This window comes from Coregonus clupeaformis, unplaced genomic scaffold (assembly GCF_020615455.1).
Source record: "Coregonus clupeaformis isolate EN_2021a unplaced genomic scaffold, ASM2061545v1 scaf0257, whole genome shotgun sequence".
Lineage (NCBI taxonomy): Eukaryota > Metazoa > Chordata > Actinopteri > Salmoniformes > Salmonidae > Coregonus > Coregonus clupeaformis.
In genome coordinates this window covers 218697-240219 of record NW_025533712.1, presented here as the reverse complement: position 1 = coordinate 240219, position 21523 = coordinate 218697, and the positions used below count along the sequence as shown (strand labels likewise).

The window sequence follows — 21523 nt, the reverse complement described above, 5'->3', positions numbered from 1 at the left end:
GGTGGTACCTGTTCCTTTATGTACAAAAAAATAAGTGATCAAATCTGTTAATAAATTAGAAATGATGTTGTCCTTTTGATATGTTGACTTTTTATTTACTTGTTTATCATTTACAATTAAAATTGGCCTTAGTTTCATTCAATCCTATGAAAGGGTTTCCATTAGATTCCAAGGCCACAAAGTAAAAATTGGCTATATTTTAAAAATGAATGAAAACAAAAATGTGCTTTTTGGTCTTCATTTAAGGTTATGGGTTATGCATAAAGTTAGCAGTGTGGTTAAGGTTAGGTTTAAAATCAAATGTTAATTAGAGATATTGTAGAAATAGGCAGGGTTTAGACATAATTATGACTTTGGCTGTGGATGCTAGTGACAACCGCTTGAAAGATACTGATCATGAATCGGAGGTTTGACGTGTAAGGTAATAAGCCGTATTTCAAAGAACAGCGCGCACACCCTTCATTTAGCCACACCCTTCTATGACGCCCACCAATAACATCCTTTCTCTTCAGTGTAAACGGAAGTAAATTACGAAGAACAATTTCCATGTTAGCGTGTTTATTGTTGCTATTTAGACGTTTATTAACACCATGGCACTAAAAATATGACTCATTTAACTGCACAGAATCACATACTTACCCTATGTAGTCTTTAATACACGTTGGAGACAGGATTTGGTGATTAGATATTATCTAGTTAACCTAGCTGCTAACAATGGCTAACGGTATGGTTTTTCACACTCAAATAGCCTCCATCATGGAGGTGCTAGCGAATGCAGCAGTGGCAGAGATATGTAAACTCGTAGATGACGACTATGCCGTGTTTCGTTTGGAAATAACTCAAAGCCAGAAAGAAAACAGGGCATTGCGGAGGAAACTACAGCTATTGGAACTGAAGGTAGCACGGGAGCGCGTCCTCGCCATTCGTCCCAGTTGTGTCAAGATCCTCGACCGGTACAGAGGAATGGCAAGAGGTACATTCTGCAGAAGGCCGAGACTGCGTGTCCTGTCTCCCCTTTCTGCACGTGTTCAGATGTGTTACCCACAATTGGGTCTTGGTCAGTTTTGGGATAGTATGCAATAATCTCCCTGATTACTTAACTAGCTTGCGCAAAGACACAATCATATTCTAACCATATTATTCCATTCACTGCATTTCCTATTATTTACTCAATAAATAAAAAAAGTGATGCATGGAACATAATACAATACATCGATAAATAAATAGCATATCAAGAAGTTATGAGAAGTGTTACCTTAAATATTTGCCAATTCTAGACATTGTCAATAGTGTACAATATAGCATTGAGAGTACCTAACCTAACCCCTTCTTTCCCCCAATCATTCTCTCAGGTGAAGGACATCTCACTGGAGGCCACAGGTGCTTTGTCAAGCCAGCAGGACACAATACATGGGGAGATGACCAACCAATCACTGTTGATGAGGGGAGTGGAACCTCAACCCAGCATGTTATCATGATACAGGTTAGTGTAAAAAAATGCTACTTTGTTAATCAAATGTTGCCCATTTATTTCAGCAAGGCTCTCTTCAGCTATTCACTTGTGTACATGCACATCTACCATAGGAGAGCTTGTTTGACTTCCCTAAGACATTGTTATCCAATTTAGGTAATAACCTCCTCTCTTCTTGTGTCAGTCTGCAGATGCAGAGGCTGCAGGTCCTGGGGTCAAGCAGGAGAGGTCTGAAGGAGAGGAGGACCCAGGACACAGCAGAAACATCCAGACTGAAACGGCTGGAGTGCCCCCTGTAGCTACGGAGGACCCCACCACTGCCACAGCGCAGCCCAGGACCCAATGCAGCATGACGGAGGTCAGAGACAGACACAAGTCAGAGACAGACACAGAGACTTTAACTGTAACACACAGGCTCTTACACACAGAATCTGACAACAAGTCAGACCCAGAGCGACTGGGGCTGGGGCCACTGGGCTGTCCTCCTGCTCCCAGCTCAGAGTATTTACTTTACGGTAACCCGAGCCCAAGGACGGTTAATTCCCATCCGGACTCAGGTGACGCGTTAGAGATTGGAAATGATCCGTCTTGTTCTTACACTACAGAGATGGACCCAGGCAACATGCCCTTGGGTTTAGAGACACAGACTGATCTGTCTAGAGGGGACTGGAACCGGTACAGTAGTAATGTATACTCTGAAGGGTGCCTAGCTAAGAAAGGGGAGGTTATAGTCGTAGATGAGGTGACTGTGAAAGTGGAGGGTGACCCTCCTCCCACATGGAATGCAGATAGTCACCTAGGAGATGGACACTCACAGGGCAGAGATTTCTTAGATTACAGGGAAAGATTAGAGACAAATCAAAATGTTGCGACCCACTCCCCTTTACACTCGCTCAGGGATCACGACCCAATGTCAATGTCGATGGGGCATTCCGATTCACATGGCCGTGTCGTTTTCGATCAGGTATTGAACTCAAACGACAGGGCTAGAGCCCAGGTTCAGGGAGGGGGAGAAACATCAGGCGGTAGTAAAGAGAAACGGTTCCTCTGCATGTTCTGTAACAAAGGCTTCAGCTGCCCCCAGAAGGTGGAGATCCACCAGAGGGTCCACACAGGGGTGAAACCCTATAGCTGTACCCAGTGTCACATGTGCTTCGCCCAGGCTGGCAACCTGAAGAGGCACCAGAGGGTCCACACAGGGGTGAAACCCTTCAGCTGTACCCAATGTCCCATGTGCTTCGCCCAGGCTGGTGACCTGAAGAGGCACCAGAGGGTCCACACAGGGGAAAAACCCTACAGCTGTACCCAGTGTCCCATGCGCTTCGCCCAGGCTGGTCACTTGAAGATGCACCTGAAGGTCCACACTGGAGAGAGGCCGTTCGCATGTACACACTGCGGGAAGAGGTTCTCAGAGAGGAGCTACCTAAGGATACACCAGCAGAAAAAACATTCCACTCTATAACAGAAAGTAACCATTCCAATCGATAGCTTCTGACTTTTATATCCTACCCTGCATTAAAAACAAAGATTAATTTTAATTGTTGTCAATTGAAAAGACCCACAGATGCATTTGGAATAACGAGATTAACAGATTTCAGTGTTTAATATTCCGGAGTAAAATATTGCATCCAGACATTGTGTGATACACTGTATGACCTAAAGAGTATGTTACATAGTGTGTTTGTACGGTGTAGCCTATATGATGTTCATAAATGCCTGTTTCATTACTTCTATTCAAATTCTATTTTTTTCACCAGACACTTTGAGAAATTGAATGCAGTTTAGGTAATTCATGCAGATTTTTAGTTGAGAAATCTGTGTGGTTTTCATATGGTGTATTTAAAGACTTCCTCCAGTGATTTAACTTTTCCTGTTTTAAAGTGATATCCCAAGTATAAATACAAGTCTAAATGGTTTAAAAAATTAAACATTAGCGCAAAAGTGTTTTTTTAGACAACTGCAAACTTCAAGGAGTAGGGTATTCAATTAGTTGGTTTGATGGGAAGTTGTGATGTCATCGGCCTAGAGAACAAAAGAGGAAAGGCCCACCACTTGTGATGTCATGACTTACCTGGACCACCTATTGAGATGTGCCTTTTGTTAAGTAAATCAGGTGTTAAGAGGTGAAAAGGAGTCTGGAGTGCCACCTTAACACTTGTTCATGTTTAATAAACACAAAATGGGACTTTTCATTCTAAGACTTTCATTGAGACTCTCTTTAGTATACATCACCTCACCCTATTCTGCATACACTCGACAGTGCTTTGTAACCATTATAGAGTTACTAAATATACCTACACATACCCACACACTAACAAACACCTACTGTACACGTCACAATAGTTTAGTCAGGTTTGTCTGATAACGTTTTACTTATCATAGCTGACTTATTTTGTCAACCATAATGGGTTTAACAACAATGAAGTCATTCTGTAACTACAGTATAGGACTCAAACGTAGTGGGGATGGGTAAACACTCCATGTTGAAACTGTTTATTATCTGTGTGTACGTACCTGGGGGAGTGTATGTCTGTATAATCTGTATCACCTCTCTCTTCCAGGAGGAGGAGGGTCCAGAGGTGCTGCTGGTGAATGAGGAGGGGTGTGGGGAGGGTCTGGGGAACCCTGAGGGGCCCATGGTCATGGAGGACAACCAGACTACACCTCCTCCTGAACCCACAGAGGAACCAGCTGAGCAACACAGGACCACACACAGTCACACTGAGGTGAGCCACTGTAAACAATTATATGCATGGTATTAAGTCAGGTCCCATATCCACAAAGCAACAGAGTAGAAGTGCTGATCTAGGATCAGATTTGCCTTTTAGATCATAATAATAAAGACTATGTAGACAGGTGGGGAACTGATCCTTGATCAGCACTTCTACTCTGAGACTCTTTGCACATACGGGACCATGCTTTTGAATTATCAAACCATTAAAGAGTGTCAAGTAATCAAATCATCTATCACTTTTCCATAGTATCAAATCAACTAACATGGTTGCATAGTACTCATAGCAATCCCTCATTGCCCAATCAGAAGATGCGCCATAGCAGGGTGCTCATATCAGATTTCTTGATCCAACATCTTCTCACACTGTATCTCTTACAGTCAGTAGACATGGAGGATGGGAAGCCTGATCTGCTGCTGGCCAAAGAGGAGACAATAGAAGACGGACCAGAGAGCATTGACCTGCTGAGTGGACTAAAGATAGGGCAGCAAGGTAAGGGAGAAATACATATAGCCTACACACTGTAATAGAGCTTCAATGGGATGCCATCTTGGATTCCCAGACCGGTGCAGCCAAGGGCCCAGGGGACAACATCAGCTTGCAGGCCAGGACCAGAGGCGACATTGTGGAGGGGGGATGCTGTGGGATTACTTAAGATACTCTTTGAAGAGGTTTCAGATGTTTTCGGAAGATAGGCAGGGACTCTGCTGGCCTAGCTTCAGGGGGAAGCTGGATCAGGGCATAAAATACTCACTAAATGCGGGTAGATGTATGTATTGGTGGTTAAGAATGTCTATTTCACCAGCCACGTTGGCGGGTGGTCAATTTGCAGGGCTACAGTGCCAGCATTACTTTTACAAATAAAAAGAGTCAAATGTCAAGTATGAGCACATCTGCAACTTGTGAATTATAGCAGAAAAAATAATTTCTGCTGTTTTGTTTCATAGCTGCTAATCGCACAAAGAAATATGAATCCTATATCCCACCTTGCGCAGCAACACTGCCTGGCAGGGGAGCTTTGTGCACTGAGTGAAGTGCTGAGAGATTCATTTTTGGAGGCTCTGCACACAGGCATAAAAGTTGGTCTAATTTACTCAAAAGTCTACAAAGTGAGACTTTGTCCTCGTTTCTTGGCTATTTACATTGTTTTGTTCACAAGCTCGGTTGTTTTTCAACGATAGTTTGATTCTGCTGCTTCAACAGATAGTGAAGAGACACCCTAGTCAGGTCCCAAATCTCACACATGACATGACTCAAGTGGCCCCATTACCACGGTAACCTCCCACCCTTAAAGGGGCAGCTGAACATTTTGTCTCATCTGATATTTTGGTTAAAAGACTCAGGTCACAAAATGTTTTATGAAATTGAGCAATATACCACATTACTTCATACTAATACATTTCTGGCCATATGTGTTGATTCAAGAATTAAGTACAATGTTTTGGTTTGACTGAGAAAAGAGAAACTCAGTCACAAAGCATGGTCATCCGTTGTTGTAATAATGGGGAAACATATTTTGGCTGGTTAAAAAAATCAGAGTGCCTGGTAAATGTTTTCATCTACCTGCCACAGTGGCTGGTGGGCCAAAAAGTACATTTTAGGCCCTGAGCTGGTTCCACCATTGAGGTGCCAGGACAGAGAAGAGCTTGGACCAGGCTGAGCGGGAGCTGTACTCCTGTAGGGGTGGGAGGGCCAAGAGACCAGAGGGCCAAGAGACGGAGTGCTCAGGTTGGGGTGTAGGTTTGAGCATAGCCTGACGGTAGGGAGGGGCAGTTTCTCTTGCTGCTCAGTAGGGAAGCACCATGGTCTTGGACTGGAAGCCAGTGGAGTGTGCAGAGGAGTGGGGTGACATGGGAGAATTTGTGAAGGTTGAACACCAGGTGGGCTGGTTCTGGATAAGTTGCAGTGGTCTGATGGCACAAGCGGCGAGCCCCGGCAACTGAGTTGCAGTAGTCCAGACGGTGTCGAAGACAGTGGATAGATCAAGGACGATGAGAACAAAGGAGAGAGTCAGCTTTGGCAGTGCAGAGAGCCTCCATGACACAGAGGAGAGCAGTCTCGGTTGAGTAATCCTTCTTGAAGCCTGACTGGTTAGGGTCAAGAACATCACTCTGAGAGAGATAGCGAGAGAGTTCGTCAGTGACAGCACACTCAAGTGTTTTGGAAAGAAAAGAAAGAAGGGTTTCTTGAGGAGGGGACGACTGGCCATTTTGAAGTCAAGAGGGGACGCAGCCAGTGGTCAGAGAAGTTAGGAATGGGAGGTCTCCAGAGATGGTCTGGAGAAGGGAGGAGGGGATGGGGTTGAGCGTGCAGGTTGTCGGGTGGCCGGACCTCACTAGTCGCAGAATTTCATCTAGAGAGAGAGGGGAGAAAGAGGTCAAGGCGTAGGGTAGTTCTGTGTTAGTGGGACCAGTGGACTCAATAGGCTGAGTGAATGAGGAGAGGATGTCGTCAACTTTCTTTTCAAAGTTGTTGACAAAGTTGTCTGCAGAAAGGGAGGGGATGGAGGATTAAGGAGGGAGGAGCAGGTAGAAAATAGTTTCCTAGGGTTAGAGGCAGAAGCTTGAAATTTAGAGTGATATAAAGTGGCTTTAGCAGCGGATACAGAGGAAGAGGAGGTAGAGAGGAGGGAGTGAAAGTATGATAGGGCCTCCGGAAGTTTAGTTTTCCTCCATTTTCGCTCAGCTGCCCGCAGCCATTCTGTAAGCTCACAATGAGTCACTCAGTCACGGAGCAGGAGGGGAGGACCGAGCCGGCCGGAAGGAAAGGGGACAGTGCGAGTCATTAGATGCGGAAAGGGAGGAGAGTAGGGTCGAAGACGCAGAATCAGCAGACAGCAGACAGAAGGATTTAGCAGAAGGGAGAGTTGATAGGATAGAAGAGGAGAGAGAGTAGTGGGAGAGAGAGAGCAAAGATTGTGATGGCGCATTACCATCTGGGTAGGGACTGAGTGGCTAGGTTTGGAGGAGAGGGATACAGAAAAGGAAACAAAGTAGTAATCAGAGACCTGGAGGGAGGTCGCCGTGAGATTAGTAGGTCGAACATCCTCTAGTAAATATGAGGTCAAGCGTATTGTCTGCCTTTTGAGTGGGAGGGGAAAGGGTGAGGTCAAAAGAAGCAAGGAGGGGAAAGAAATTAATCGAAAGGCAGAAGTCGGGAGGTTGATGTCGCCCAATACAAAGAGCGGTGAGCCATCATCAGGAAATGAGCTTATCAAGGTGTCAAGCTCATTGAGGAACTCAAAGGGCACCTGGTGGGTGATTGATGACAACAATGTTAAGCTTGAGTGGACAAGTGACAGTGACAGCATGGAATTCAAATGAGGAGACAGAAAATCTCAATTTAGGAGAAATGAGCTGCCTTGTGCCACCACCGTGACGACCAGATGCTCTCAGACTATGAGAGAACACGTAGTCAGATGAAGAGAGAGCAGCTGGAGTTGCAGTGTTCTCTGTGGTGAACCATGTCTCCATCAGTTCCAAACGCTGCCGGAGACCAGGAATTCCACATGGGTTGTGCGTGCAGGGTACACTAAATTAGAATGGTTGCAGCCAAGGGGTGGGGAGAGTCTGTAAAGCCTACAAGGAGAGGAGCGAACTGGGATAGAACATACACACATAATCCTACAGCTGCCCCCAGTGTGAGAAGAGATTCTCCCACTAGCAACAGCTGACGATGCACCTGAAGGTCCACACGGGAGAAAGGCCGTTCGCATGTACACACTGCAAGAAGAGGTTCTCAGAGAGGAGCTACCTCAGGATACATCAGCAGAAAATGCACATGGTCCATGAATAGTGTATAGTGTGATATGTAGTACTATTTTTTTTATATATTATTTTTATTCTGTTGGATTTGGACTGAATGAGGTGAACTGAGGAAAGAATTGAGTATGATGAGGCAGAGTAGATGATATGGTGTCTGTAAAAATGCTTCACTGATGAAAAGTGACAACCTTGTCCAGTTCTTTTATGCTTTTGTTTTATAATGAGGAGATGATAGTGCCTTAATTAATGTTTATTGTTATAAAGTAGTGAAGCTGTGTGTAACGTAATGTTGAACCTTTTCCAAAGTATTCAAAAATTAATTTTATCAAAGTGAGGGTACCAGATTTACAGAAAATGTAAAGTGTTACCATAGTGAGAAAAGTTATTCTACTTGCCACATGTATCATTTTGTGCAATAAAAGTACTGTACTTTAAAGTTATGTGAGTGTATGACCATTTTGTTGAAATTAAATACAAAACTGAATCTGTGCTGACTGACTTGGTTATTTTTGTATAATTGCAGGGACTGAGTTTCTCTTATCTCAGTCAAACCAAAACATTGTACTTAATTCTTGAATCAACACATATGGCCAATTAATAAACTCCAATGGCTCCATATCGTTAGGATAAAAAGAAACGGAATAGAGCTAAGCACAGGCAAAATCCTAGAGGAACACCTGGTTCAGACACTGGGAGACAAATTTACCTTTCAGCAGGACAATAACCTACAACGCAGGGCCAAATATACACTGGAGTTGCTTAACAAGACAACATTGAATGTTCCTGAGTGGCCTAGTTACAGTTTTGACTTAAATCGGCTTTAAAATCTATAGCAAGACTTGAAAAGTGCTGTCTAGCAATGATCAACAACAACTTGACAGAGCTTGAAGAATTTGTTAAAGAATAATGTGCAAATATTGTATAATCCAGGTGTGCAAAGCTCTTAAGCCTGTTCACACTGCAGGCCTTAACACTCAAATCTGTTTTGGACTACTGACTGTCCAAACAGCAAGTTACAATTGACCAAATCGGATTTGTGTGTGTTCAGACAGCAGTCATTTGCTGACAAGGCAACACTAGTTGTCATAGTAACGACGGGTGTGTGTGCAGTGGTGTAGGCTGATTGGTGGTGGTGCTTGCTAAGGTGACAACAATGCTTGCCGTGGACATTTCCCAGTTGTTTGAAAGTTCAAAATCATAGGGCAAGAACACTTTTTTAAAGCCTCAAATGATAAGATGATCCAACTTTCAAAATTAGTCCTTTTTGGCTAGCCACAGCAGTCAACTAGCTAGTTAAATAGCTGTTTAGCTTTCTAGCACATTCACTCAATTGTTTGTAAACAATTAAGAAGCTAGTTAGCTAGCGTACCACATGTTTTAGTCAAACTGCCAGAGTAGCTAGCAAGCAACAAGATATGTCGAATAACAGTCTAAAAACCACTTGAAAATAATCCGATTTGACCGTTCAGACATGTCACATGGCCAGGAATCAGATTTGTATCTGACTTCAAACCACCTACGAAATGTAGGTTGAAATATCCGATTCCATGTGCTTTTTGGCTGTTCAGAATACAGGAAAAATAACAGATTCTAATCGGATATGCAAATAAATTAGATTTGATTCATTTCAAACTGCCAATGTGAGCACGGCTTCAGAGACTTACCCAGAAAGACTCACAGCTGTAATCGCTGCCAAAGGTGATTCTAACATGTATTGACTGAGGGATGATAATACTAATGTAAATGAGATATCTGTATTTCATTTTCAACCAATTGGAAAAAATTCTAAAAACATGTTTTCACTTTGTCATTATGGGTTATTTTGTGTAGATGGGTGATTTAATAAATGTTGAATTCAGGCTGTAACACAACAAAATGTGGAATAAGTCAAGAGGTATGAATACTTTCTGAAGGCACTGTATGTTCTGATAATGTAACCTCTACAAAATAAATGCTTTTCTTAAAGTTTCACATTGTTTTTATAAGTCAACATATTAAAAAAAAATTTCAACAATTACTATAAGAAAAATATAATATTTGTATATACATGTTCAGGTATGAGTTTATGGTTACGAATGGGCAGCACCTCCTACTGGACAGTTTATTTATCTACAGCTATGCCTTTGGTCTCCCATCCTGGGTTTTAACCAAGCCCAGCCCTGCTTAGCTTTGATATTTGTCACTGACAACTAGCAATGTAATGAGAATAATTGTTGAGAGATCTCCACTTAATAATGAAATAGAAACTGCTATGGAATAATTCCTCCTCCTCATCCTTCAGCTTGTCCCCTTCCTCTTCCTGCTACTCCTCGAGGCAGACTTTGCTTCTTTCTTCAATAAGTGTGAAGTTGCGTGCTTACATTTACATTTTAGTCATTTAGCAGACGCTCTTATCCAGAGCGACTTACAGTTAGTGAGTGCATACATTTTTCACACTGGCCCCCCGTGGGAAACGAACCCACAACCCTGGCGTTGCAAGCGCCATACTCTACCAACTGAGCTACAGGAGGGCCTTCAATGATGTCAGACAGTGGTATGCAAGTGCTTTGAAATGTATGTCCCACGTATGTGAGACCTTAGAAGGCTTAGCTTACATGTCTCTCGTATGTTTTTTTATACAATACAAGCAAAAGCTAGTTATTACTATGATCCAAGTGTTTTGAAATTAAAATGTCCCATGTACTGTATATCTCCCATATCTGTTATGTGTGTTATTGCTATGAATCCCCCATGACTGTAGCAAACATTGCCACTCAATAATTGACTTACTCAGTCACACACTGTTGGCTGCATTTATACTGATGTACGTCACCATGTCACCTTGTTCATCAATGCAACAACGACCAAAACATGCTTAAGTCAAGTCCCTCTTAACGGTTTCTGTTGTTAAAAACCCAGAGCTCACAAGCTTATCTATCATCTGTGGTATGGGATCTTTACAAACAGTCCATGACCTCAAGCTGTTTTCAGTAAATGTCCTGAAAGCTTCAGGTCTTGTGATGACTGGGGTGAAATAATAAACATAAACGAATGTGAACCTGTACTTGATATTCCAGACTGACTGGTCTCTACAAACTGAATCAGTGTAGGACATTTTAACGTCTGTTTAGGAGGGTAATTAACTTGTCATTTGAAACAGGTTTTTGTAAATCCCTGTTTTTAGAGACGGTAAACCTAGGCTAGAACAAGGACAGGGGTGTAATCATTAGTCCAAACAGTTGAGCAAGTAAAACGAGAGTTTCAATCGGACAAATTCACGTAGGTCCCCATTCTTTTCACAGTCTATGTAGGTCCCTCCCCGTTTCGTTCAATTTGCTTCCGTTTAAGAAACGTTTTGCAACAGAATCGGCATAATGAATATAATAAAATAAATGATAAATATATTTTAAAAAGTAATACGGCCCAGCTGAGTATTTACCTTACTGAGGTGATGTAGATGGAATAAAGTAATTCATTATATTCTACTATATTCTTGTTAACACACTGTTATTTCTAAACAAGTCTGCTCTGAGCTTGAAAGATACTGATCATAGATTTGACGTGTAATAAGCAGTACCGTAATTGAAACAGCGCGCATACCTTTTTCATTTAACTAAACCTTTGAACTATGACGACATCCAATAAGATCCTTAAACGGAAGTGAACAGTGACCAAGAACAATTTCTACATTTAGCGTTTTAGTTATTTAGACGTTTGTTAACGCCCGGGAACTCAAAATATGACTTCTTTAACTTCCCAGCATCACATACTTACCCCCAGATAGTGTTTAATTCGTGTTGGAGAAAGCACTTGTTGATATATGTTATCTAGGTAATGCTATTTAGCTAGCTGCTAACAATGGCTAACTGTAACGATATGGTTTTTCACACTCAAATAGCCTCCGTTATGGAGGTGCTAGCGAATGCAGCCGTGGCAGAGATCTGTAAACTCGTAGACGACGACTATGCAGTGTTCCGTTTAGAAATTTCTCAAAGCCAGAAAGAAAACAGGGGATTGCGGAGGAAACTACAGCTACTGGAACTGAAGGTGGCACGGGAGCGCGCAGAAAGGACAATGAGAGAGCGTGCCTTCGCCAGTCGTCCAAGTAGTGTCAATATCCTCGACCGATACAGAGGAATGGGAAGAGGTACATTTTGCAGAAGGCCGAGGCCGCGGGGGCTGTCGCCGTTTATATATAGCTCAGTGCCTGTCGCCCCGTTTCCCATGTGTTCAAATGTCTTACAAGAATTGGGTCTTGGTCAGTTTTTGGATAGTATGGAAAAATGGCCCAGATTACTTAGCTACCTATTTTACGCAAAGACACTATCGTATTCTAACACGCGACTTCTGGATGAAGAATGAAAGCAGTTAGGGCCACTGCCATGAAGAAACATTCATAGTTGTTGTAACCGGAACCATATATTTTGCGGTTGTCATAGTACGCTTACAATGTTTAGCTTGAACAGATATTTATATTATATTGTTTGTGATCTTTGTAAAATACCTATTTTGGATGCATCACTTGTTTGCTAGAATGCTAACGTTCAATGACCGGCTGTAGTAAAGTTAGCCAAAGAGCCATTTTACTGGTTGAAGTGTTTTTAAGTGTTATGCAGTTGATTTGTGATGACACAGCCATTATATTAAAGGTCCAATGCAGCCGTTTTTTATCTTAATATCAAATCATTTCTGGATAACAATTAGGTACCTTACTGTGATTGTTTTAAATTAAAATGGTAAAAATAAAATAAAGGTTCTTAGCAAAGAGCAATTCTGGAAATGAGTTGTTACTGGCAAAGAGGTTTGGAACTTTCTTTTCAGATTGGTCTATTAAAGGAAAAATACACCCAAAACCACTCATCCCTATAACTTAATGTGAGAACAATATTTTTTTGTGAACAAATAGGTTGGTAGCAATATGTGAAAATCGTGGACTACAAAACTTGCAACGCTCTCTCTATGGGCTGGCTAGCTAGGTAGCTAGCAAATGTAGCTACACACAATAATACCAAAGTCAATATTAGCATGTGGAGTAGGTAGTTAGCTGTAAAATCGCCTAAACAAACTGCACTATCAATTTAGGAGTCTACAATCTCACATTGTTAAACCTGCAGATCGATGTTCCTCAGAGTGGAGTCTGACATTCGCAACGGCACCATGCAATGCACCCTGGACTGAAGAGGCAGACAAATAGGAGAAATGTGTTAGACCCTCTGTTAAATTACAAATTCGAGAGAAGACAACCTCCCGCGTTATGACATTTGCCAGTATTGAAATCTGACATGTATGATAGAAGTTTTCGCGATCTAAAAGTCGTATTCCTATTATCTTCAAGTGTAGTCATACCGGCCGAATTTCTGCCTGCTTGAACGGCAATAGCTCAGATACATGAAAACATGAAATGACGCAGGGAATGGATAGAATATCGCTCAGAGATGCACAAAAACAATATAACATTCAAAATGGGTGAATCTTTACTTTAACTAATGTTACCAGGCAGGCCAAAATCCCATCCCACCAAAACAGGCTGAAAATGTCAGGCGCTCTTTTCAAACAGCTCTTACACTAAAAGGGCATTATCATAATTTTCACAATTTCACAGTACCATTCCAACTTCAGTGTGGAAATATATATAAAACACAGGAAAATATTGTTTTTGACTGCACTGGGCCTTTAAGCAGGACATTCATAGGAGCCTTAAAATCAATTTATACTCCAAAAGTAGTGTGAAATGCAATCATGAGAAACATGTAAATGTTTTTTTTTTCTTCTAGTTTTCTGAGAACTGCCCCGTGTTCTGTAATCAAATTGCACGCATCGCCCTTGTGTGGCAATGTTTGCAAACACAGAAAGAGGTCTATACCACAGTAGTTAACCTAACAACCTCTTTTCCCTCAATCACTCTCTCAGGTGAAGGACATCTCACTGGAGGCCACAGGAGCTTTGTGAAGCCAGCGGGACACAATACATGGAATGATGACCAACCAATTACTGTTGATGAGGGGAGTGGATCCTCAACCCAGCACGTTATCGTGATAGAGGTTAGTGAAGGGCTCTCCAACCCTGTTCCTGGAGAGCTACTGTCCTGTAGGTTTTCACTCCAACCCTAATCTAGTGCACCTGATTCTAATAATTAGCTGGTTGATAAACGGAATCAGGTTACTTACAACTGGGGTTGGAGTGAAAACCTACAGAAGGGTATCTTTCCAGGGACAAGGTTGGAGAGCCCTTGGTTAGTGTAATAGTGTTGCATTACAAATTACATTTACTTTGTAAATCAGATGTGGCCCGTTTATTTCAGAAAGGCTCTTGCTTACATGTACATCTGCCATAGGAGAGCTTGTGAGACTTCCCTAAGAAATTGTTATCCAATTCTACTCATGTACAGGTAATAACCTCCTCTCTTCTTGTCAGTCTGCAGATGCAGAGGCTGCAGGTCCTGGGATCAAGCTGGAGAGGTCTGAAGGAGAGGAGAACCCATGGCACAGCAGAGACATCCAGACTGTAGTCAAGGAGGACCCTACCACTGCCGCAGCGCAGCCCAGGACCCAACGCAGTGTCACCGAGGTCAGTGGAACGCTGAACGCCATCCTCAAGTCAAAGACAGACACCAAGACTTTAACTGTAACACACAGGCTCTTACACACAGGACCTGACCACATATCAGACCCAGGTTTGGGGAGACTGAGCTGTCCTCCTGCTCCCGGCTCTGACTATTTACCGGTATTTCACCAGAGCCAAAGGACTGTTCATTCCCGTGGGGATGGTGATGGTGACGCGTTAGACACTGGCGGTGATGATCCGTATTGTTCTTACACTACAGAGAAGGACCCTGGCAACATGCCCTTGGGTTTAGACACACAGAATGATCTGTCTATAGGGGACTGGAACCGGGATAGTAGTGGTGTATTCTCTGAAGGGTATTTAGATAAGAATGGGGAGGGTCTGGTCATAGATGAAGTGACTGTGAAATTGGAGGGCGACGTTCCTCCCACATGGAATGCAGATAATCACCTAGGAGAAGGACACTCGCAGGGCAGAGATTTCTTAGACTACAGGGAAAGCTTAGAGACAAATCCAAATGTTGCGACCCACTCCCCTTTACACATGCTCAGAGATCGCGACCCGGTGTCCACGTCGATGGGGTCTTCCGATTCACACGGCCATGTCTTTTTTGATCAGGTATTGAACTCAAACAACAGGGCTAAATCCCAAGCTCGGGGAGGGGCAGCAACATCAGGCAATAGTAAAGATAAACGATTCTTCTGCATGTTCTGTAACAAAGGCTTCAGCTGCCCCCAGAAGGTGGAGATCCACCAGAGGGTCCACACAGGGGAGAAACCATTCAGCTGCACCCAGTGCCACATGCGCTTCACAGAGGCTGGCACCCTGAAGAGGCACCAGAGGGTCCACACAGGGGAGAAACCTTACAGCTGCCCCCAGTGTGAGAAGAGGTTCTCCCGCCAGGACAAGCTGAAGAGGCACCTGAAGGTCCACACGGGAGAGAGGCCATTCGCCTGTACGCACTGCGGGAAGAGGTTCTCAGAGAGGAGCTACCTCAGAATACACCAGCAGAAAAACCATTCCACTCTATAACATACACAGTAACCATTCCATTTGATAGCTTCTGACGTTTACATCAAACCCTGCATTAAAGATAGACTTTCAATTTCCGCAACAACTACGAGCTTTGGAAGTGCAAGGACTAGACATTGTGGAATATACACAGAGTTTACAAAACATCAAGAACACCTGCTCTTTCCATGACATAGACTGACCAGGTGAAAGCTATGATCCCTTATTGATGTCACCTGTTAAATCCACTTCAATCAGTGTAGGTGAAGGAGAGGAGACAGGTTAAAGAAGGATTGTTAAGCCTTGAGACAATTGAGACATGGATTGTGTATATGTGCCATTCAGAGGGTGAATGGGCAAGACAAAATATTGAAGTGCCTTTGAACGGGGGTATGGTAGTAGGTGCCAGGCCCACCAGTTTGTGTCAAGAATTGCAACGCTGCTGGGTTTTTCACGCTCAACAGTTTCTTGTGTGTATCAAAAATGGTCCACCACCCAAATGACATTCAGCCAACTTGACACAACTGTGGGAAGCATTCGAGTCAACATGGGCCAGCATCCCTGTGGAACGCTTTCGACACCTTGTTGAGTCTGTGAAGGAAATATTACTTTGTGCATCTTATCTTTGGTGTCATGAACAATCCTTGGTTCCTGCCTGTGTCTGGTCAAGATATGAGGGGGGTGGGGGGGGCGTCATGACCCCCTCCGGAGGACCATCTGGCAGAACACCCAGAATATGTTCTTTAAGTTAAGATAGGAGACGGAGCCAGTCACATGTAGGAACCAATCCAATTAATCATGTTTATGTAGCCATATAAGGCTCTACGTAAGGAACGCCCTTTTAGAGCTCACTTCAGACCGGTACTTTATGCATCTAAGTTTGACTGTGACCTCTCCAGCTTGCTGACAATAAAGAGTGATTCATTTAATATAGACTTTGAGTGTCCTGTGTAAGAATTTCCACAACAATTTGGCGTCACGAATTTCCACCTGTGGAGCATCTCAGTGAAGGTCTGCGAGGGAGACACCGGTGCCGCATTCCCTAGTGGGAAAGTGTAAGGTAATTTCCCGTCTGACCAAAGACGACGTGGACCCGCCCAGATCAGACTTTTACTGAGAGCTGCCCGGGGGAAGATACCTGATACACGAACCTCTGAGGGAGATGTCTTCTGAATTTCAGTAAGTCCATTTAAATTAATCTGTGTTCTTTTATTTTCTATGATATAAAATACAATTAAAGCGAGTAACGCATAAAAGGTACCCATAGTCTTATAGAGAGAAGGCTATTCACCAGTTTTATGAGAAGACTAGAGCGATGGCGTAACGGTACCATGGAAAGCCCCGCTGACAGCTGTCTGTAGGCATTTATAAGTAATGTCTACATGGTCTGCAGCCACTGCAAATAACACTGTATTTTTGAATACGGGGTGTTATTTATATACACTGCTCAAAAAAATAAAGGGAACACTTAAACAACACAATGTAACTCCAAGTCAATCACACTTCTGTGAAATCAAACTGTCCACTTAGGAAGCAACACTGATTGACAAATTTCACATGCTGTTGTGCAAATGGAATAGACAACAGGTGGAAATTATAGGCAATTAGCAAGACACCCCCAATAAAGGACTGGTTTTGCAGGTGGTGACCACAGACCACTTCTCAGTTCCTATGCTTCCTGGCTGATGTTTTGGTCACTTTTGAATGCTGGCGGTGCTTTCACTCTAGTGGTAGCATGAGACGGAGTCTACAACCCACACAAGTGGCTCAGGTAGTGCAGCTCATCCAGGATGGCACATCAATGCGAGCTGTGGCAAGAAGGTTTGCTGTGTCTGTCAGCGTAGTGTCCAGAGCATGGAGGCGCTACCAGGAGACAGGCCAGTACATCAGGAGACGTGGAGGAGGCCGTAGGAGGGCAACAACCCAGTAGCAGGACTGCTACCTCCGCCTTTGTGCAAGGAGGAGCAGGAGGAGCACTGCCAGAGCCCTGCAAAATGACCTCCAGCAGGCCACAAATGTGCATGTGTCTGCTCAAACGGTCAGAAACAGTCTCCATGAGGGTGGTATGAGCGCCCGACGTCCACAGGTGGGGGTTGTGCTTGCAGCCCAACACCGTGCAGGACGTTTGGCATTTGCCAGAGAACACCAAGATTGGCAAATTCGCCACTGGCGCCCTGTGCTCTTCACAGATGAAAGCAGGTTCACACTGAGCACATGTGACAGACGTGACAGAGTCTGGAGACGCCGTGGAGAACGTTCTGCTGCCTGCAACATCCTCCAGCATGACCGGTTTGGAGGTGGGTCAGTCATGGTGTGGGGTGGCATTTCTTTGGGGCCCTCCATGTGCTCGCCAGAGGTAGCCTGACTGCCATTAGACATTTTACATTTACGTCATTTAGCAGACGCTCTTATCCAGAGCGACTTACAAATTGGTGCATTCACCTTATAGCCAGTGGGATAACCACTTTACAATGTGTTTTTCTTTTTTTTCTTTTTTTTTGGGGGGGGGGGGGGGGTGGGGTAAGGGGAGGGGTAGACGGATTACTTTATCCTATCCCAGGTATTCCTTAAAGAGGTGGGGTTTCAAATGTCTCCGGAAGGTGGTGAGTGACTCCGCTGTCCTGGCGTCGTGAGGGAGCTTGTTCCACCATTGGGGTGCCAGAGCAGCGAACAGTTTTGACTGGGCTGAGCGGGAACTATGCTTCCGCAGAGGAAGGGGAGCCAGCAGGCCAGAGGTGGATGAACGCAATGCCCTCGTTTGGGTGTAGGGACTGATCAGAGCCTGAAGGTACGGAGGTGCCGTTCCCCTCACAGCTCCATAGGCAAGCACCATGGTCTTGTAACAGATGCGAGCTTCAACTGGAAGCCAGTGGAGTGTGCGGAGGAGGGGGGTGACGTGAGAGAACTTGGGAAGGTTGAACACCAGACGGGCTGCGGCATTCTGGATGAGTTGTAGGGGTTTAATGGCACAGGCAGGGAGCCCAGCCAACAGCGAGTTGCAGTAATCCAGACGGGAGATGACAAGTGCCTGGATTAGGACCTGTGCCGCTTCCTGTGTAAGGCAGGGTCGTACTCTCCGAATGTTGTAGAACATGAACCTACAGGATCGGGTCACCGCCTTGATGTTAGCGGAGAACGACAGGGTGTTGTCCAGGGTCACGCCAAGGCTCTTCGCACTCTGGGAGGAGGACACAACGGAGTTGTCAACCGTGATGGCGAGATCATGGAACGGGCAGTCCTTCCCCGGGAGGAAGAGCAGCTCCGTCTTGCCAGGGTTCAGCTTGAGGTGGTGATCCGTCATCCATACTGATATGTCTGCCAGACATGCAGAGATGCGATTCGCCACCTGGTTATCAGAAGGGGGAAAGGAGAAGATTAGTTGTGCTCCCTCAATTTGTAAGTCGCTCTGGATAAGAGCGTCTGCTAAATGACGTAAATGTAAAATGTAAAAGTAGGTCAAGCACGTGCAGCCAATGAGCTACTTTGTTTTGCCCGCGATATTTATTACGGCTTCTACTTTTAACATTATGTGCTTTGGCACCCTCATTGCCCCAATATGTCTCTGTCAAAAAAGAGAAAAGTGGACGCAGAGAGCAGAGTGTTCCAAGAAAAATGGTCATCCTATTTAATCACGGAATTGAATGGGAAAGCTGTATGTTTGGTGTGTTCACAGCATGTTGCAGTGCTGAAAGAATATAACCTTCGTCGCCACAATGTGAGTCTTCATGCCGACAAATATGACAACTTTCAAGGACAGCGGAGATGAGAGAAGGTGAATGAACTGTTGGCGGGTCTGAAGAAACAGCAGTCTGTGTTTACTCACAGCCGAGACATCAGTGACGCTGCAGTGAAAGCTAGCTACCTCATTGCTAATGAAATCGCAGTGGCTTCAAAACCATTTAGTGAGGGTGAATTTGTAAAAACATGCATGATGAAGGCAGCAGAGATTGTGTGCCCTGAAAAGCACCAGGCTTTTGCAAATATCAGCCTGACAAGAAACACAGTTGCAGACAGGATTTCCGATCTTTCAGTGGATTTGGACAGCCAGTTGAAGCAAAAAGTAAAGTCATTTATTGCGTTTTCGGTTGCAATTGATGAAAGCACGGACATTACAGATGTTGCACAACTGGCCATTTTCATCCGCGGAGTTGATGACACATTGACCGTCACCGAGGAGTTCGTGGAGTTGGTGCCGATGACAGATACAACGACAGCAGCTGATATTTTTACTGCACTCGTCGGGCGCGCTGGACAGGGTCGGAGTGGACTGGTCCCGCGCTGTCAGCCTGGCTACAGATGGTGCGCCCTCAATGATCGGGAAAAAAGCAGGCGTTGTGACAAAGTTCAGAGAGAAAGTGCAATCTGCAAATGGAGGATGTGATTTTTTGACTTTTCACTGTATTTTGCACCAGGAGGCTTTGTGTTGCAAGTCATTAAAGATGGATAACGTCATGAAGGTGGTCATCCAAACTGTTAATTTCATCCGATCCAGAAGCCTGAATCACCGTCAGTTTGACAGCCTTCTCACAGAGAAAGACCACATCTATGGCCTGCCATACCACACTGAGGTAAGATGGTTAAGCCGAGGTGCTGTGCTGAGGCGTTTCTTTGATTTACGAGAAGAAATTGAACAGTTCATGGAAGAAAAGGGCAAACCAGTGTTAGAATTTCATTCCGCAGAATGGATGCAGGACCTTGCATTTATGGTGGATGTTACAGAGCACCTGAATAACTTGAACAAACAGCTGCAAGGGCGCAACAAAGTTGTCACGCAGTATTATGACAGCATACGTTCTTTCAAGTTGAAGCTGTCATTGTGGGAGACGCAACTTGCCGGTGGTGATGCAGCTCACTTCCCCTGTCTGAAAAATGTGTGCGCGACCCAACATGTGGCAGACATGAAGCGGTTCAAAGATAAAATAACGGGACTGTTACGGGAGTTTGAGCAACGCTTTCAGATTTATGTTTATATGTTTTTATGTTGATGTGCTATTGTTTTTAATTTTATTTTATTTTATTTGTATATTTAACCTATTCTTGACTCTGTGGTTCATGCACTTGTTTGGGGAACAGGATTTCATTATTTTTATCTACATTTCTGCCTGAGAAATGACACCCTGATATAGTTCTGTGATCTGTGAAACAGTTCTGTTAATCACTGAGGCATTGTGTGTTTGTGTTCTTTGTCCTCAGAACTTTCAAATAACTTGAGGTGTTTTATGATTAATAGTGATGTTGTGCTTTTGGTCACTGTCCTCAGGCTCCAGCTTTATGTTGTATGTTGATCGTATTAAAACAAAGAAAACAATCTGAAGTTGTTGTTTTTAAGTTATATATACCATGATTTTTCCGGTCCGGCCCACTTGGGAATAGATTTTCCTCCATGTGGCCCCTGAGCTAAAATGAGTTTGACACCCCTGCTCTAGAGCATCCCGTTTATCTATAGCGCTGCATTTCGTCCCCCTCTGACCATGGATAGGGTTGGGAGCATTCCTGAGTTCACTTATGGTCCCACTAAGGTAATCTTAGGAGATATTCCTTTTGGCATACTGTAAATGCCTGTGCATAATGTACCTAATAAAGCATAATTATTTTAATTATCTTCAAAGGAATTCTGTAGAAGCAGCCTTTATTTACAGACTCTGCAGGCCTGCTGGGAGGAAGTATATTACAATAAACAGGTAAGATTCATCCCACAAAAACAGTAACCACTGAAAAAAAGAGAGAGATTTAATCCCAAAACAAGAGTTTTATTTCAAGACAGTTTAGAGAAGATGGTCATAAGATCACTTGCAAATTGTGAGACATGAGCAGTTGTGAAATGTTGCGAGAAGCCCTTCTGAAAGCACATTATATGGTCTTTAGTGGCACGGTCTCACACCTTACCTCATCTTGCAGAAGAAGCTCATGGTCCACTATCTGCTGCTCCAGAGTCGAGGCCAGGTCTCGCCCCATGTCACCATGGAGCACATGAGCGACTGGCTGGTGTCTCAGGGCAAAAA

General features: G+C 43.9%; 2 protein-coding genes across 4 annotated transcripts; both read left to right on the top strand.

Annotated features, from left to right (window-relative positions):
• Positions 1-495: 495 nt before the first annotated feature.
• Positions 496-3772, top strand: LOC121560259 (zinc finger protein 271-like). 2 transcript variants are annotated; one of them, XM_041873276.2, is made up of 3 exons: positions 496-973; positions 1353-1483; positions 1656-3767. In XM_041873276.2, the coding sequence occupies exons 1-3, from the start codon at positions 715-717 to the stop codon at positions 2931-2933; spliced, it is 1668 nt and encodes a 555-aa protein (XP_041729210.2). In that variant the 5' UTR covers positions 496-714; the 3' UTR covers positions 2934-3767. The 2 variants fall into 2 exon arrangements, with proteins under 2 accessions (XP_041729210.2, XP_045070362.1); XM_045214427.1 differs by lacking the exon at positions 496-973 and adding an exon at positions 987-1057 and having other exon boundaries at positions 1656-3772.
• Positions 3773-4458: 686 nt separating this feature from the next.
• LOC121560243 (zinc finger protein with KRAB and SCAN domains 8-like) lies at positions 4459-15765 on the top strand. 2 transcript variants are annotated; one of them, XM_045214430.1, is made up of 3 exons: positions 4459-4695; positions 13857-13987; positions 14361-15765. In XM_045214430.1, exons 1-3 carry the CDS (start codon positions 4515-4517, stop codon positions 15540-15542), a joined length of 1494 nt encoding a protein of 497 aa, XP_045070365.1. In that variant the 5' UTR covers positions 4459-4514; the 3' UTR covers positions 15543-15765. The 2 variants fall into 2 exon arrangements, with proteins under 2 accessions (XP_045070365.1, XP_045070367.1); XM_045214432.1 differs by lacking the exon at positions 4459-4695 and adding an exon at positions 11910-12093.
• The last annotated feature ends 5758 nt before the right edge of the window (positions 15766-21523 follow it).